The 17652-nt window shown below is 36.0% G+C and overlaps 1 protein-coding gene across 1 annotated transcript in view; it reads left to right on the top strand.

Moving 5' to 3' along the window:
- The window catches only part of CCDC169 (coiled-coil domain containing 169), a 46403-nt gene extending 29171 nt beyond the window's left edge, over window positions 1-17232 (top strand). The window contains 5 exon segments of the mRNA XM_008692230.2: window positions 2283-2313; window positions 2316-2380; window positions 2597-2650; window positions 7308-7384; window positions 17000-17232. Of these exon segments, the coding sequence (XP_008690452.1) occupies window positions 2283-2313; window positions 2316-2380; window positions 2597-2650; window positions 7308-7384; window positions 17000-17099 (327 nt within the window). The 3' untranslated portion in view covers window positions 17100-17232.
- Window positions 17233-17652: the final 420 nt, after the last annotated feature.

The following is a 17652-nucleotide window of genomic DNA, read 5'->3' as shown; positions in this document are numbered from 1 at the left end:
GTACGGTGGGGGTTGGGGCCTGGCTTGCTTCCTTTGTGGCAGGCAGAGGAAGCCGTCCTGATTTGTAGATGTGGCACCAGTAGATCCTGGCTCAGTGTGCCAGTTGAACTACTAAGACTTCACTGATGGTGACCTTGGAAAATGTTATTGCGGAGGGGAATATTGTAGAAGAATCCATGATGTAGGCATTTGGAAAAGAGGTTTATTTTTAAGTTGTATTGACGCCCTGTGTAAGGATAAATGAGACTGAGAATAGTTAACAATATCTAAGAGTGAAAACCAGAGAGTCTTGGTGGTAGAGGTCTTTTATACCAGTAGTAGAAGGGCAGACTTGTAGAACAACAAGGCTGTAGAGCTGATAGCGAGTTGCAGAGTTCCAGAGGCATTTAAATGCTCGGTCCATGCAGGTGTGTTACCCAAAGGGCAGGGCCCTAATAGGAATAACCAAGGATCCTGAAAAGTGTGACAGGACATCTGGATGGGTGCCCCTAAGGCTGTTGACTCCATGACTCCAGCTGGACCCTCTCGCCCACCTCTACCTCTAGTAAGAGCTAGAATACTCACTGTTTTAGACGGTGCTACAGAGTCCTCTCTCCAATAGGGCAACGGGTTCTCCCCTCAGGAGCTGCCAGGCCAGTTAATGAGGGTGCTGTTCAACATCTATTAAAAAAATAAAAAATAAAAAAAATCAATGGAGGAACAGGAGGCTGAGAACAGTCAGCCCAATAGAAAGCACAATTTGCTCATTTCCCAGATCTGAACTAATTTTCAGTTCTAGAAATCATTGACCAAAGAGGTGGCTGGGTTCCTAGCCTATATCATTCCACGTATATATCATGACCATATCTCCAGTCTTTCCCCCAAAGGGCCTTTGACCACTTATTTCTTCAAAAACTCTTCATACTTGAGCAGCGGTTTATTTCATAAGGGTCAAATTTCCTATAAGATAACTCAGTTTAACCTCTTAAATTTGTGGGGCTTTCATGGATTTTTTTCTGGAGCAAGTTTGTATTTGGGGGAGGGGAGACTGGAAGCCATTTATGACACCAGTGCATGATTTTCCAAGAGAAATAAGGCCTGCCTGCGAAATATCACCCAGTTATGTTTTCATGGTAATCAAATATGCATAGTAGAGAATTGTCACAACAAAGGAATTTGTATTATCACTGGTGTTATTTTTAGAGACAAGAACTTGCCTTGCTTCAGCTGACCTAATTATCCTATTGATATATTTTTTTTATATTCTAATAAGTATTAACAAGTCTCGAGGAGAGAATAAGTTTTTCTAGAATTAGCTGTTTTTCAGGAGGAAGGTATGAGCTCTAAAATATCAGGCAGTTTCGCTTTGTGGAGATTTAAATCAGCTGCTACTGTTTTTCTTTAAATGTTCCTTTTAGGAACTTCAGTGACCTAGATCATGACCAACAAGGGTTATGTAGAACTCAACTTGGAGATGTTTTTTAATGTTAATGTGGTAATGTGTAAGAATATGAGAAATAAATGGAGTAACAGCAAATAATTATTGGTTTAGAGATTAAAATTTTTAACCAAATTGCTGTAATGCAGTATTGCTCTGGCATTTGGCTAAATCTCGACTCAGCTCCAGCTGTTTGTGATGAATGGTATTTGGCTTGAGGTCTTAGTTTCCAGAACTGTCCTACTCTGCAGTATTTTCTCAATTCTCCTGGTCATCAACTTTATTGTCTGTTTTTCTACTGTACTGTTGTTACACTGGTATCAGTCATATGAAAAATATATAATAATGTTGTTTAGCATGTGTGGCCTTTGGAGTCAGATTACCTGGGTAATCCTTTTTTTTTAATTTAAGATTTTATTTTTAAGTAATCTCTACATCCAACGTGGGGTCGAGATCAAGAGTCTCATGTTCCACTGACTGAGCCAGCCAGGCACCCCAAACTACCTGGGTTCTAATTCCAGCTCTACCATTTATTAGCTGTGCGTCTTTGGACCAGTTACTTAACATCTATCAGATGCAATTTTCTCAACAGTAAAATGGAAATAAATATATTAGCCATCCTCATGGCTTTTATAAGGATTAAATGGAATAATCTGTGGAAAGCACTGAGCACAAGTACTGACTTGGAATATAGTTAGGGTTCAATAAATATCATAATTTTTATTATTGCTATTACTTAAAAGGTGCATATTATAGAATTTGAAGTCACAGAATGTTATGAGGTAGAGGCATTTGCCAGTGAAGAAATTTCTTACTGTTATTTAGAGCATGAGTACATGTAAAAATCTACTGTTTAAACTTTCAGGAATACTTAAATACATTACTTAAACAGCTAGAAAAGAGAAAAGGAGCCTTGAAAATCAAGTGAAAGACTGTGCACTGAGACGGGAACAAGAATCAAAGGTTTGTTTATATTCTATTCTAGACATTTCTTTGTAACTGTCATTATTTTTGGTACCTTATCTACAAACCTACTATACTATTATCACAAAATGCTTACAAAACTATTTCCTACACTATTTTAAAAAACAGCATAGAGACATAAACTTGACTTAGTAATAGTCTTGCTAGTATTGCAAATCCTCTCTGATGTTGGATTCTTTTGTATTTTTCCTGTAGGCTTACCACAAGACCAACAATGAGTGCCGTAGATACCTAGCTGAAATGTCTCGGGTAACTTTCGTTGTCTTACTTCCAAATTTTAAGAGTTTCCTCTTGCTGTAAACTACATTTTTCACTTTTCTAGGCTTTTGATTGGTTTGGTTTGGTAGACAAACATATGTTGGAATTATGGGAGAAAATGTACCAAGTTTCTAAATATGGGAGGTGAAAAGGAAAATGTATAGGTTTTATAAAAAGGTAAAAAGGAGATAAAAGTTTCCCAGATTAAGGGAATATTTTGCATATTTGCTTCCTTAGTTATCCTTTTAGTTTGATCTATAATTTCTAAATTCAAGCAAATAAGCAGTTACCCCTCTGCTATCATGAAATTTATGGCATTTTATGTCATGATTATGCACAGTGAGGTCTCAGATAGCTTTGGCACCACTATTACTAGAAAGGGTGTACTTACAATACAGGATAGGAAAGTGTGTACATACAACTGACAGGACAGGACAGGAAAGTGATCAGTAAATTATGAATGATGTTGCACATATTTTCCGTAATTTTTCATTTGCATTTCAGTTTTATTTATGATGATGTCAGTATTACTGAGTTTTTGTTTTGATGTTGTCAGAGCTATCTTTTATTTATGGTTTCTGATGTCATAGTTTAAAAGTCTTCATCTCAATGTTTCATAATATTTATCACATCTTTTTGTAGTACTTAGCTAAATATTTTACATTTAGATATTTAATCCTTGTTAGCTTTGTTTTGATATATGTTTTAAAATCAGGATATGAGTTTAGTTTTCAATGCACATTATCTAAACGAAAGTGTCCAAAGAGAATCTCAGGGTAGAAAAGATAAAAATTGGAGATAGAGATGTGGAAATTATTAGCACATAGATGGTAAATGAAGCCATGTGAATGACGGGAATGCATCAGGGAGAGTATGCCGGGTGAAAAGAAAAGGTAGTTTAGAATATAGCTCTGAAGAGTTTCAACAGTGAAAGGGGACGAAGAGCCAAAAAGAAGGTTCGAGTCTTCAGGACATGAACTTGGTGAGGCAAGGAAGTAGAGGAACTTGAGGGCTGGGTTTGCCATAAAGAGTGTCTGCTAATCACTGATCTGGTATTTCCAGAGGATCAATGAAAGGATTGAGAGGAAGGGAGTTAGGATTGGGGCTTGGAGCTGATAAGGGGATGTATAGATCAATTTGGCAATGGAAGGGCAGTGGTGGGTAAAGGGAGGCTTGGACTTCTAGTAATGACCAAGATTAAGTTAGGAAATTGAGACAAGATAGAACCGCTCCTTGTGGTCTCTTACCCATAAAACAATCAGTTCACACTTGCTGGTCCTGGACACTCAGTAGGCATCCCTGCTTACCCCTGCAGTGCAGCACCCTCATGCCCTTCCTCAGACTGTGACTCCACCTGGCCAGTTCTGCTTCCTTCGAGTTCTAGCATAAATGCTCATTGCTTTACAAGAACGTGATTTGAGGAAAGACCACAGGTTTTGGAGTCATTTAAATTTGGATTTAAATCCCAGCTTGGTACTTAATTGTAGTGTGACCTTTTGGGGCCTAATTTCTTTCCTTGGTAGAACAGGAAATAATAGTACTGTCTTATAGGGGATTTGTGAGTGTTTAGAGATGTAATGTATGTAAAGTGCTGAGTAAAATGCCTGGCCCATAATATGTTCTATATTCTAGTAAGTGGTGCACAGTATTTTCCTGTTTTCTTTCCTGATCTCCCTAGCCTCTCTCTCTCTGTGACAGGGGCATTAGAGTTTCTACTTGCCCAAGCCTCTCTCCTTTACCTTTGTTTATCTGAAACATTCACTTAGGTGAAATAGGTTCTACTCTGATTTTACAGGATCACTGAACATACAATCAAAGCCTATTTTAACAGCTTCCCAGGAAGATGTTAATCCTGTTCCCAGTATAAATGTTAATAAGGATTTTCACTCTAGAATGAATTGTTAATCTTTATAGTAAAAGATGGTTCTGACCATGTGGATATTAGGGTGACTGGAAAGGTCAGCGGATGATCTCAGTTCTTTCCGTGCTGAATACATAAGTAATTGATTCTCAGGTAGATAACTAGAGCTGTTTGCTGAGGCTGCTGTTTATACTTCTGCTGTCTTCACTGTTTTGAATGAAACTGTGAGTTTCCATATCTTAGGATTGTTCTAATTTATGCAGTATGTGTACAGTAAAGACATTGAGTTTTAAGAATACACAGGTTCATTGCATTGCTTAAGTCAGGCAGAAAGGCTGATTAGAACTTGTCTGTTTCCATAAACAGAATTTTAGCAGTAGATCGGAGACACTGTTGAATATAATGCTTTGGTTTACAGAAAACGAACCTGAGGCTATTCTGTCTCATCGTCAGTTAATTCTAATTATTAGAATTATTAAAGCATCATATGATGCTCCTTATTCTCCTTCCTTAAAACATATTGGTTTTAGTTCCCTCCTCTGAAGAACACAGAACAATTCTATAAGTCTCCTATGTGACAGCTTCTTAAAGATATGAAAACAACTCTTAAGTGTTTCCATAGTTTTTTCCCTAAGATAAAATATTAAATTACCATAAAAGTTACACTAGCAATTCCTTATGACATAGGTTCCAGACTATCCAGCTGTTTCTGTTGTCTTTTTGGACATCTCTATTTTATTATTGTTCATTTGAAAATAGAGCTCCCCAGATTTATTTTTATTTTCTTTTTAAAAGATTTTATTTGTTTATTTGAGAGAGAGTGGGAGAGAGAGAGAAAGAGAGAGCATGAGCAGGGGGAGGGGCAAAAGGAGAAGCAAACCCCCTAATGAGTGGGGCTTCGGATTGGGGGCTCAATCCTGGGACTCTAGGCTCATGATCTGAGCCGAAGGCAGATGTTTAACTGGCTGAGCCACCCAGGAGCCCTAGAGCTCCCCAGATTTAAATCTAGACTTGAAATATAATCTCAACAGCATAGCTATTAAAAATTTGCCTCCACCATACTCAATTTTTTCTCCTTTGCTGCCTGAGCAATCATTCTGAAATACAGATATGCTGTTGTTCCCTATTTTTTTAAAGGTTCATTTATTTATTGGGGAGGAGGGACAGAGAGAGAGGGAGCCCAAATCAGGGCTGGATCCCAGGACCCTGAGATCATGACCTGAGCCGAAATCAAGAGTTGGACGCTTAATTGACTGAGCCACCCAGGCATCCCAGTGATGTGTTCCCTATTGAAAGTCTTCAGTGACTTTGCATTGTCCAAAGGATTTCAGCAAAGCTCAGTGTAGTCTACAAGGTCCTTTCCAACACGCAGTGCCTAACTTTCCAGCTGTGTCCCTACTCACACCCTGTACTGCACCCAGATCAACGATGTATCTGGACCCTGCATATATCATGCTGTCTTATATTTGTAGGCCCTTCTTGCTCCTTCTGCCTGGAATGTCCATTCCTTAGCTCTTAATTGGCTACTCTTCCAGGCCCCCTGTGGCCTGAACTAGCATCTGCTTTATGCTTACAAAGCACCTGTGCAAACCTCTGCCAAGGCAGTGAATTGTGCAATCTATTGTACGATCTATTTATTATGCTCCAATAGATTGTAAGAACTATGACTTATCTTTGTGCCCCAGTCCTAAACAGGAGGTGGCACATAGTGGATGCTCGATAGCATTTGCTGAGTGAATAAATGAGTAAATTCCATCTTCTGGTTCAATGTGCCCAAAATTGTCCCACTTAGCAAAGGTGATCCAACATCTTCACAAAGATGCTCATCTCTTCCACCAAAGTAAAGCCAACTTTTATTTTACCCCATCTTAATAAAACTACTACCTTAGCTTTCCTTTTCTCAGTCAAACTTCATGCAAGTGTGAATATACTCACTGTTTTGCTTTTAGTCTTCGACCTCTTTGAACTCCTTTCTAACCCCCAGTACTGGGCTCTGGCACAGTTTACTTTTTAATAGCCAAACATAATGACTCCTTTTCAAGCCTCCTGGTAGTGTAGACATCTCTGAGACATTTCATATTGCTAACCACGCTCACTTTTTGAATATCACCCACCTCTTGACTTCCATGACTGTATTTTTTCCTGGGTTTTCCTAAACCTAAAGGATGGCCTCTAGTAATTCTCCTACCCCTTAAAAGTTGCATTTTCAAGTTTAAATCATCAACTCTCTTACTTCCCTGTGTGTTCCTACTGAATGATCTCATTTACTCATGTCTTCAGTTGCCATCTCTAAGGTCCCCAGCCTCAACTGTTCCTGTACTGGAAATTTTATTTATACCACCTAATGGAAGTCTCCACTTTTGTATCACAGAAATACCTCAAAACAGACAAAAATGAAAATATGATCTTGTTTTCCATTTCAATATACATACAGCTTCTATTGTCATATCTTTCTTAATGGCAGAGTGTATGTATTATTTATGTTCAGTGTCCATTACAAAAACTTTTAATGATCTTTATACCACAAAAATGATATGATTTTCAGTTTCCTCTATATTTATTTTAAAACTCACATGGAATGTGGGGTTGAGATAAAGGAGTTTCCGTAATCTTTAGGAATGTTTTAATACTGAAGAAGGCCAGAATTTCCCATTATTCTTTAGCTTCTCTTATACATACCACTTAAGGGCCTGGTTATAAAAGAGTTAATTGAGAATGGACTGTTCCTCTTATCTCCAAAACCAGTCATGAAATAAGAGGACAAATGCTCAAATGTTTATATTTCAGGTCTCTGACTCATACCAAGTTTCTAAAAGGCAACAGATGGATCAACTGCCTAGAATGAAAGAGAATCTAGTGAAAATGTAAGTCTAGCTACATCTTTCTTTTCTAATTAATTATATTTGAATTTGAATGGTACTGACAAAACAGGTGTCCATTATATTTTGGAAGTTGAACTTCTAGATTTTATAGCAACGGTATAAAATAACAAACAGATGGTAGAAGAACTTAAAGAAGTTTGTGCTCTCTGCTCACTATTTATATACATTTTTGTAGATCCCAAGAATATGTTCTGGCTTTCCAACATGATAAGTTCTTATTTTCTAAGCTAAAACAATACCCTACCCATGAAGAGCCTAAATCTACACCGTTAACAGTATTATATACAGTATTATATAAATACAATTAAATTACCAGCCTTAACTTTTTTACTGATGAAATATAGACACTGAAATTAGTGTAGAAGATAGTGCAGTTTAAACTGTGTTTTCCAATGGAAACAAAAACAATTTAGGATGAATGAAGAACAGAAGAATGTTTTATGGGTTTAGAAAGTTATATCTACACATAATTTTTCCTTTTCTGTACTAAGTACAGAATAATTAGTCAGGCAATCCTTGTCTTATATAGCCTTTTCTATGTAGGGGAATATATTCAGATATAACTTAACAATATCAAAAAAGTAAACCAGGGTATAAATTAACTATAAATCAGAATTCTTTTCAAATACAGACATTCAAGATATATGCAGTACAGCAAGTGTTTTTGGTGGAGATTCAAGGGATAGCAACATTTTGTCCAGTATGTTGTTAGATGGAAAGAAGTATATTCTTCCTTGAGTATGACTATTTTAAATTATAACTTATTATCCTGTACATTTATATCAATAGAAATATAATATAGTTAAAACATTAAATTATAGAAAACAATTTCCCTCTGAAAACTATTATACCTCTGTGCTGGGGGCCCCCAAGACCAGTCCCCTGTTCAGTGATTTGCTAGAACGAATCACAAGACTCAGCATATATTTGTGCATACAGCTAGAATGTATTGCAGCCAAAGGATACAAAGAAAATTCATCAAAGGAAAAAGGTGTATAGGATGAAGTTTGGAGGAAACTAGGCACAAGCTTCTAAAAGTCTCTAGTGTAGTCACATAGACACACTTCATTCCTCCAGCAGGAAGTCGTGGAACATATGTGACAGCACATGAAATTTTATCTTCCAGAGAAATTCATTAGATACTTAGTGCCCACTTTTTTTACTGGGGGCTAGTTGTGTAGGTACCCTCTGCTTAGCACATACCAAATTCCAAACTTCCAGAAGGAAAACATGTTCATAGTAACCATATTGTTTGTACAGTTCAAGTACTGTAAGCCATTCCTTTTCTTTTAAGGGAAGTTTTGTATCATTGTAGGGAACTTTTTACCACTAAGTTCCCAGACACCAGCCAATGACCAACCTTGCAAGAAGGCCTTTCTAAGGAGAGCAATTTCAGGCCTGCTACAGTAACTCTTTCTGCACAATCACCCTACATATTTCTTTCTTGTTTTTACCATTTATCTTCCAACTCATATTTCTTTTTTATTTTTACATTTGTCTTCCATTATCTTTTAGAAAGATAATACCTCTTTTATTCAAATTTGCTTAAATAATGGACAAATATTTTGAATATACAAATAAAACTCATTCTACTCATGTATTAACACACATACACATCTATATCACTAGACTACAGGTCTATTAGGGCAGTTTAGTTTTCCACTGATACTATTGTTGGTTGGATCTCTCAGGGAGTAGACTCTGAAATGGAAATCAGCATGTAGGAAGTTTACTCGTGAGCATTCTTAGAATGAGTACCTCGAGGGGAAGGAAATATATTTGGGCAGAGAGAATAGGGCTATGGTGCAGCTGCAGTCTCACGTATCAAGCTGATTCATCAGTGAAGTGTGGGCCTTCTCTTCCTCTGATGGGGTGACCTACCCTGAGAATCAGAATCCTGGTTGTCACATCCTTTCCAGGCCATGTATAAATGGTTCTCATCCACTTAACTGTCAAATTGGGCAAGGTGGTACTAAAAGACACTCAAGTAGACGACCTGGATGCCAAACCCATTCCTCCTTGTCCCCTGCTATATCATCCTGATGATTGGTTTCTCTTTGGAGCCCCCCATACCATAGGTCTGAACTGAGCCGGCAGTGCTAGTGCATCAGAGGTGGATGACATGGTCTAGGATCCCTGCGCAGTAAGCTGGTCTGTGCCCTCTGGCACTGCACATGCTTGATCTCAGATACGTCACTTCCATCTTTGGTAAAGCCTAATGTTGAATACAGTGCCTGGCATAAATAAATAGGTGTTTACTAATTTTTTAATGAATGCATGAGTGAATAAATGTTCATACAAATGGGAAAAAAAAAACCAACTTGACTTTCTGGAAATACTAATAAACCAAATAACTCAAATAATAGAAACATTTCTATATACCTATAACCTTCCAAATTAGGTATATATAATTGGTACTACTTTAAAGTATTGTTGTTCTGAGTTATTGCCTCAACTCCAGAATTTAGTATGCTTTTTGATTAAAGTTTTAGTCTTTAAACCAAGTTTTAGTTTTAAGTACCTCACAGAGGAGGATATCCAAATGGCCAATGGACTCAACACCATTACTTATTCAGTGGAATGCAAATTAAAGTTATGAGAGACCACCACAAATTTTAAAGATTGATGATTCCAAGTGTTGTCAAAGATATAAGTAAAAATTTATGCAACCACTTTGGAATAGTGTTTAGTATTACTTTCTACATTTAGCTGATCATACAGCTACTCTATAACCCAACAATTGCAGTCTTAGTTATATACCTAACAGAATGGTGCATATATTTACACCATAAAACCTGTGCAAGAATGTTCATAACAGCTTTATTCATAACAGCCATAAACTGAACTCAAATATCTATCAGTAGTAGATCAGATAAAATTTTTTGAGAGATACATATTCGTACATATATGTTATTCTTATATAAAAACATTTGTATATTTATGAACAGTAACGTGAATATATTATACACACACACATATATATATGAATAATAACAACAATAAAAATGAACTACAGCTCACACGACATCATGGAAAATTATCACAGTTTTGGGGAAAAGAGGCCAGAAAATACAATAATATGATTCTATTTATATGATGTTCAAAGACAGGCACAACTAAACTGTGTCAGAAGACAGGACAGTGGTTACCAATGGGAAGGAGAAGGGGAATGATAAGTGGGAGGAGCACAAGGTCTTCCAGTGTGATGGCAACGTTCTGTTTGTTGACCTGGGTGGTGGTTACCTGAGTATTTGCTTTATTATAATTCATGGAGCTTACATCTCTATTTTGTGTACTCTCCTATATATGTTATACTTAAAGCAATGTTTTAAAAATCAAGTTTTAGTGGCTTTTAATGTTTGCTTTAGTTGATACTCTTACATATGCTAATGGTAAATACTGACTTACGGAGTTTTCCTAATGTTTGGAATAAATGAGAACATTAGAAAATACCCACGTGGGATACCTGGATGGCTCATTCGGTTGAATGTCCGACTCTTCATTTTAGCTCAAGTCATGATCTCAGGTTCATGAGATTAAGCCCCGCATCGGGCTATGCACTGGGCCTGGAGCCTGCTTAAAATTTTCTCTCTCCCTCTCCCTCACCCCTCCCCCCACCCCGCTCGTGGGCACACTCTTTCTCCTTCTCTTAAAAAAAAAAAAAGAAAAAGAAAAAGAAATAAAGAAAATATCCATTTGACTGTGATATACTATAAAAAAAATCTTTCAAAGAGGAATACTGAATATTAGCTATTACATATATTCCTATTTTGTGAAACCATAGTCACAAAATAAACGAGATATCTATACTGCTATTGAAAGATGTATTCTAGAGATCCTTGTATATACTTATTTGAAAAAAGGATATGGGGCACCTGGCTGGATCAGTCAGTGGAGACTGCAAATCTTGATCTCAGGGTTGTAAGTTCAAGCCCCATATTGGGTGTACGGATTACTTAAAAATAAAATCTTAAAAGGATAAATAAGAGATATCGTCTTTAAATAGGAGAAATCATGTCTTTAGGATGAGGTTTAGAAGTTGCCAAGTTAATAGGTAACCTTATGGCTATGACTTATGGCACATATTAACTATAAAAAATCATATTCCTGCAAGCAAAGACTTCGAAAGCTGATACCACAATCAGTGGTTCCTAAAGGTAGAAAACCGTAAATTTTTTTTTCTTTAGTGTGAACATCCTATTTTTTTTTCTCCTTAGTAGTGTTCTAGAGTGATTAAAAGCTCTAGAGAAGAAAATAAGGCAATCCTTAGTGCCCTGGAATCACAGGACCTGAGGGAAATTGATTCTGGGACTCATTAAGAGACAGATTATTTAGGGAACCACCTTTTGATAAGAAAAGCAGCTAGAGGAGGGAAAATACAACCAAAATATCCAACATTAAGGGAATAATTCAATTAACTATAATGATATTATAAAGTTACAAAAAAAATACATCCTAGGAAAATATATAATTGACACAGGAAAATGTTTACCTAGAGTAATAAATAAAAATTATAATATGAAATAGTATATTGGGATCATGGATAACTTATATTTATATTTTCTGGTATTTTCTATAAGAATATGTGTACTTTTAACACAACTTATAAAGCACCCAGCTCATAAAGGGTGTTCAAGATGTGGCGCTCTTTTTACAGGATTCTGTTGCTTCTACTAAGGAAAGAACAATAAAGATTTTAAATAAGCATAGAAAAAATCTAAACCTTGATAACTTCATTTGGGACTAGATTTATACAGGAAGTCAAGGTAATTATTAATGGGATACTTGTGTCTAATTGCTTTAGTGTTTCCATTTGTTTTTATAGGGTAAGATTGGGGCAGCCAATAGAAAAAAGAATATGTGTACTCTATAATCATTTTTAACTACATCATATTAAAGGAGAAAAATAGGGGCACTTGGGTGGCTCAGTTGGTTGAGTGTTCGACTCTTGAATTCGGCTCAGGTCATGATCTCAGTCTTGTGAGCTTGAGCCTCACGTTAGGCTCTGTGCTCAGAGTGGAGTCTGGTTGTCCCTCTCTCTCTGCTCCTTCCCCCACTCGTGCACACTCTCTCCCTCAGATAAATAAATAAAATCTTAAAAAAAAAAAGAACAAAAATCAAGAGGTGCCTGGCTGGCTCATCAGTAGAACATGCTACTCTTGACCTCGAGGTTATGGGTTTAAGCCCCACACAGGGTGTAGAGATGACTTAAAAATTAAAAAAAAAGAAAGAAAAATTAAAAATTAAAAAACTAAAAAATAAAAATTCAATAACAGAGGAAAATAAGAAAAAGTTCATCTACTAGAATGACTATAGAATACCTCAAGTAAAATAACAGTGTAAATATTTGTGTAGCTAATGCAGTATGATAGTTTTAAAACTAGTGAGTGGGTGGCGCAGTCGTTAAGCGTCTGCCTTCGGCTCAGGGCGTGATCTCGGCATTACGGGATCGAGCCCCACATCAGGCTCCTCTGCTGGGAGCCTGCTTCTTCCTCTCCCACTCCCCCTGCTTGTGTTCCCTCTCTCGCTGGCTGTCTCTATCTCTGTCGAATAAATAAATAAAATCTTTAAAAAAAAAATAGTGAGTGTGGTAAAAGTAAGGTGGTAAATGAAATTCGCACTGGGTTTGAAGCAGGTGGATGGATCAATTTTTGCCTCTTGTCACTTACAATTTAACGTGGCTTGATGTAAGTAACCTCCTTCAGATTGTTCATTCACCTATAAAATGGGGATGACAAAATCCAAATTAAGTGGTTAGTATGACATTACAGATTATTGAAAAATCCTAGTTCAATAAATATCAGCTATTATGATTCTTCTACAATGTATAGTATTTTGTTGAATATAAAGAATTAATAAAGTAACAAAGAATTTATTTGTGGGAAGAGAATAAGACATATGACAATAATTTGAAACTGCAAGTGACAAAGCTACAACACTGTTAAGCTAGCATAATCTTGCAAGGGTTTTAGCTACCATCGTGTCTGTAAAAACTACAATACTCAGGAATGGAAAATGGTTTCCAAATTTTGTTGACCATGACTGATGTCATATTGTGACCCAGTTTACCCATATATATATTTATATATAACTGAAAAAGATTATGAAAGAGTACTTAGGCTTATTATGTGTGAACCATGCTGATACTTTCTATTTCATTCTATTTTTTATATTGCTGTTATAATTCACTGAATCAGTCCACTATTGAGTTGCATTCTGTAGTTTGAAAACACTGTTCTAAACGAGGTCTAGGAAATTAAACATATCTTTAGAGTTATGTACCTCAGCTTGATGATTAGTGTCATCATGTCAATTAGATCTTATAGAAATGGTTGGTATTAAGGAAGCCATTTAAAATATCCTTAGCATAATATAAAAGCATTTAGTATAGTAAACAATAAATATCTAGAATGAACTATTAATTGAATATGATATAATTAAATGCTTGTGGTTAATTCCATATTACACCAGAAGACGAAATTATTCTGAAGCATTGTTATTTAATTAAGGAAGCTCTTTGCCCAGGAAATGATTTATTCCCAAAGTACAACATTTAAAAATATTTATATTGAGATATAATTGACATGCCCCAAAATTTACCCTTTTTTTCTTTCAAGATTTTATTTAAATTCAAGTTAGTTCACATATAATGTAGTGTTAGTTTCAGGGATAGAATTTAGTGATTTATCAGTTGCATATAATATCCAGCGCTCATTACATCAAGTGCCCTCCTTAATGCCCATCACCCAATTGCCCCATCCCCTGCACACCTCCCCTCCATCGACCTTCATTTTGTTCCCTATAGTTAAGAGTCTCTTATGGTTTGCCTCCCTCTCTGTCTTTATTTTATTTTTCCTTCCCTTCCCCTATGTTCATCTGTTTCGTTTCTTAAATTCCACATGAGTGAAATCATATGGTGTTTGTCTTTCTCTGACTTATTTTGCTTAGCATAATACTCTCTAGTTTCATCCGTGTCATTGCAAATATCAAGATTTTATTCTTTTTGATGGCTGAGTAAAATTCATGTGTGTGTGTGTGTGTGTATACACACATACCACAACTTCTTTATCCATTCATCAGTTGATGAATATTTGGGCTCTTTCCATGTTTTGGCTATGTATATGTATATGTATATGTATATGTATATATATATGTGTATGTATATGTATATGCCTTCAAATGGAATTGCTGAGTCAATTTATAACTGTTTTATCTTTTTGAAGAACTGCCAAACATTTTCCAGGGCTACTGCATCATTTTATATTCCCACTAGCAATGTATGAGGGTTCCAATTTTTCCAAATCTTTATCAACATTTGTTATTGTCCTTTTTTTTTTTTTAAGCCATCCCAGTACTTGTGAAGTGGTACCTCATTGTAGTTTTGACTTCTCCAAGGACTAATGATGTTAAGCATCTTTTTATGTACTTGCTTGCCATTTGTATATCTTCTTTGGAGAAATGTCTGTTCAAGTCTTTTGCCCATTTTTTAAAAAGATTTTATTTGTTTGTTTGTTTGTTTATTTATTTATTTGAGAGAGAGAGAGAGAGAATGAGAGAACACCGGCAGTGGGAGTGGCAGAGAGCAAGGGAGAAGCAGGCTTCCCACTGAGCAGGGAGCTGGATGCAGGACTCAATCCCAGGACTCTGAGATCATGACCTGAGCTGAAGGCAGACACTTAACCTACTGAACCACCTATGTGCCCCTTTTGTCCATTTTTAAATTGGGTTGTTGTCCTGTTCTTGTGTTATAAGAGTACTTTATATAGGTTGCTAGACCTTATCAGATACATGATTTGCAAGTATTTTCTTACATTTTTGTTGTTGTTTTTTCTTTCTTGGTGATGTCCTTTGAAGCACAAAAGTTTTGATTTGGATGAAGTCCAGTTGACCTTTGCTTCCTAGGATTTTTTTTTTCTTCATTACTTATGCTTCAGGTATCATATTTAAGGAACTTTTACCTAACCCAAGAGCACAAAGATTTTTACATATATTTTCTTCTAAGAGTTTTATAGTTTTAGGTCCTTTTTGATTCATTTTTGAGTCAATTTTTATGTGTAGTGTGAGACTGGGGTACAGTTTCAGTCTTTTGCACATGTCTATTCCATTGTCCTAGCACCATTTGTTGTAAAGACTATTCTTCCCCATTTGATTGTCTTTGCACCCTTTTAAAAAATCAACCATAAACATATGAGTTTATTTCTAGACTCTCAGTTCTACTCCATTGATCTATATGTCTATCCTTATGCCAGCACCATGCTGTCTTGATGACTAGCTTTTCAGTAAGTTTTGAAATAAGTAAGTGTGATTACTCCAACTTAATTCTTCTTTTTCAGGATTGTTTTGGCTTTTTGGAGTCCCTTTAATTTCCATATGAATTTTAGGGTCAGTTTTTCAGTGTTTTCATAGGGATACCACAAAGCTGGGGAAAGGGGGCTAGGGCAAGTAAAAATGTTACAAAATTCAGTGTTTTTGCTGAGTTTCAGCTGTGTGTGGGTGTGTGGGTAGGTGGGTGTGGTGTGTAGTGTGTTTAATAAATTCTCCAAGATTGCTTCAAGTCCTTGGTTAATTTCCAGAACTCTGAAAAAGTCACTTCTGACCATTTTTGCCAATTTTTCCACAGCTTTTATGGAGGAAAGATTTTTCTAAAGTCATTCTGTCATTTGTCCTGCTATCACTCCCTGAGTAAAATATTTTTGAAAAGCACCTTGCAGGGAATTGAAGCTGACTCTACTCTTAAGTAAGAGTGTGGGGAAGTTGGCTTTATAAAGATATGTAAATCAATAAAGGAAAGATGGTCCCATGGAAATCCAAGAACAGGAATTCCAATATAATTTGTCCCACAGATATTAAAACTAGAGTTCAAGGAAGCTTTGAAAATCTCAGCAGAACTTCATAGTTCTTCACTTTAGTGGTTTGATATAAAGAAAAGTAAAGGCATAGTCTTTGAACTCAGCCTTTCTGGATTCAAATTCTAGATCTCCTTACTATCTATATAACCTTGTTTTTCTCATCTGTCTAAACAGGGCTAATAATAGTACATACATCATAGGGATTTTGTGAGGTTGATATGAATCAATTAATAAATAGAATTTAGAACAGTTCCTGACATAAATTATGTGCTTCAAAAATGTTGCTGTTATTATTTCAACTAGTTCAATCTATACATCACTTTTCTTCTCATTACCAACTACCATCTTCACTCTCTATATCTTTTTAATATCACAGACCTTGGTATATCCTCGTTCCAATTTTATTATAATTTTAGGTAACATACCTTTGGCTTACTCATGGATCCTTATTTCTTTATTCTCCCTGCCCTACTTCATGGCTTCTATTTCCTTAGCTTTAATTCGTATTTCCAGAGGCAGTATCAGAATGGTCCATCTCATTCTTCTTTGGTCAGAGCTTTCTACATCAGGCCACGTCATGGACTACTTCCTGGCCTTTGGATTATCTGCCCTTGAGTTGGTTTCCTCTCTATCTGTAATGAGATAATATGGTATAATATATGGCTGTTTAGGATGGTACTGTAAGGATATGTTTTTGTTGTACACAAGGTTGACTGAAAAATTATGATTGACACTTCTTTTATTTTAGGGGAAGATATAATCCAGTTAATCAGAAGACAATGAATGCCAAGAGAGGACCAATAAAAAAGATTACAAGATCAAACCATCTTCCAAAACTCAATCCGTAATTCTAGAACTGGGAGGATTTCTATTTCTTCCCTTTTTTCATCTGTAATATTCAACTTGTGAAGTTAATGTTTAACACATTTTTCAGGGAATGAAATAGACAAGAAAGAGCTATCAAACTTCTCTTAGCTCCTCCTCCAGAAGTTTGTTCCTTTGTTTGTATGAAAGTAATTTTCTCAAGTGATCCTAAAATATCTAATAGCATTGCTTATGATTTTAAAAATATCCTAGAAAGCCTGAAGGTTGGCATTATTACACTTATTTTTAATAGTTTATCCATAATCTGTGCTGATAATAACATTGCTATTATATTTGGTTTCTAGTTGACTGTCAGCTAAAAATGTGAATTCATCAAAACATTTTGCTATTATAGGCCATATCATGTTCAGAGGTCTTTTAAACTTATGGTTTAAACAAAGCTACAAATAAGATGGATTTTCAACTTTGATTTGAACTATCATGGTGTTATGGAAATAGCCTTCAATCTGTAATCGGCTTCGTTATAATTCCTACCCTGCCATGAATTTAGGAGATCTTGGCAGGTTCCTTTTCCCA

Source organism: Ursus maritimus, unplaced genomic scaffold (genome assembly GCF_017311325.1).
Source record: "Ursus maritimus isolate PB19 unplaced genomic scaffold, ASM1731132v1 scaffold_10, whole genome shotgun sequence".
NCBI classification, from domain to species: Eukaryota; Metazoa; Chordata; class Mammalia; order Carnivora; family Ursidae; genus Ursus; species Ursus maritimus.
Note: the sequence above shows the minus strand (reverse complement) of the source record. Positions and strands in the feature narration are given on the sequence as shown.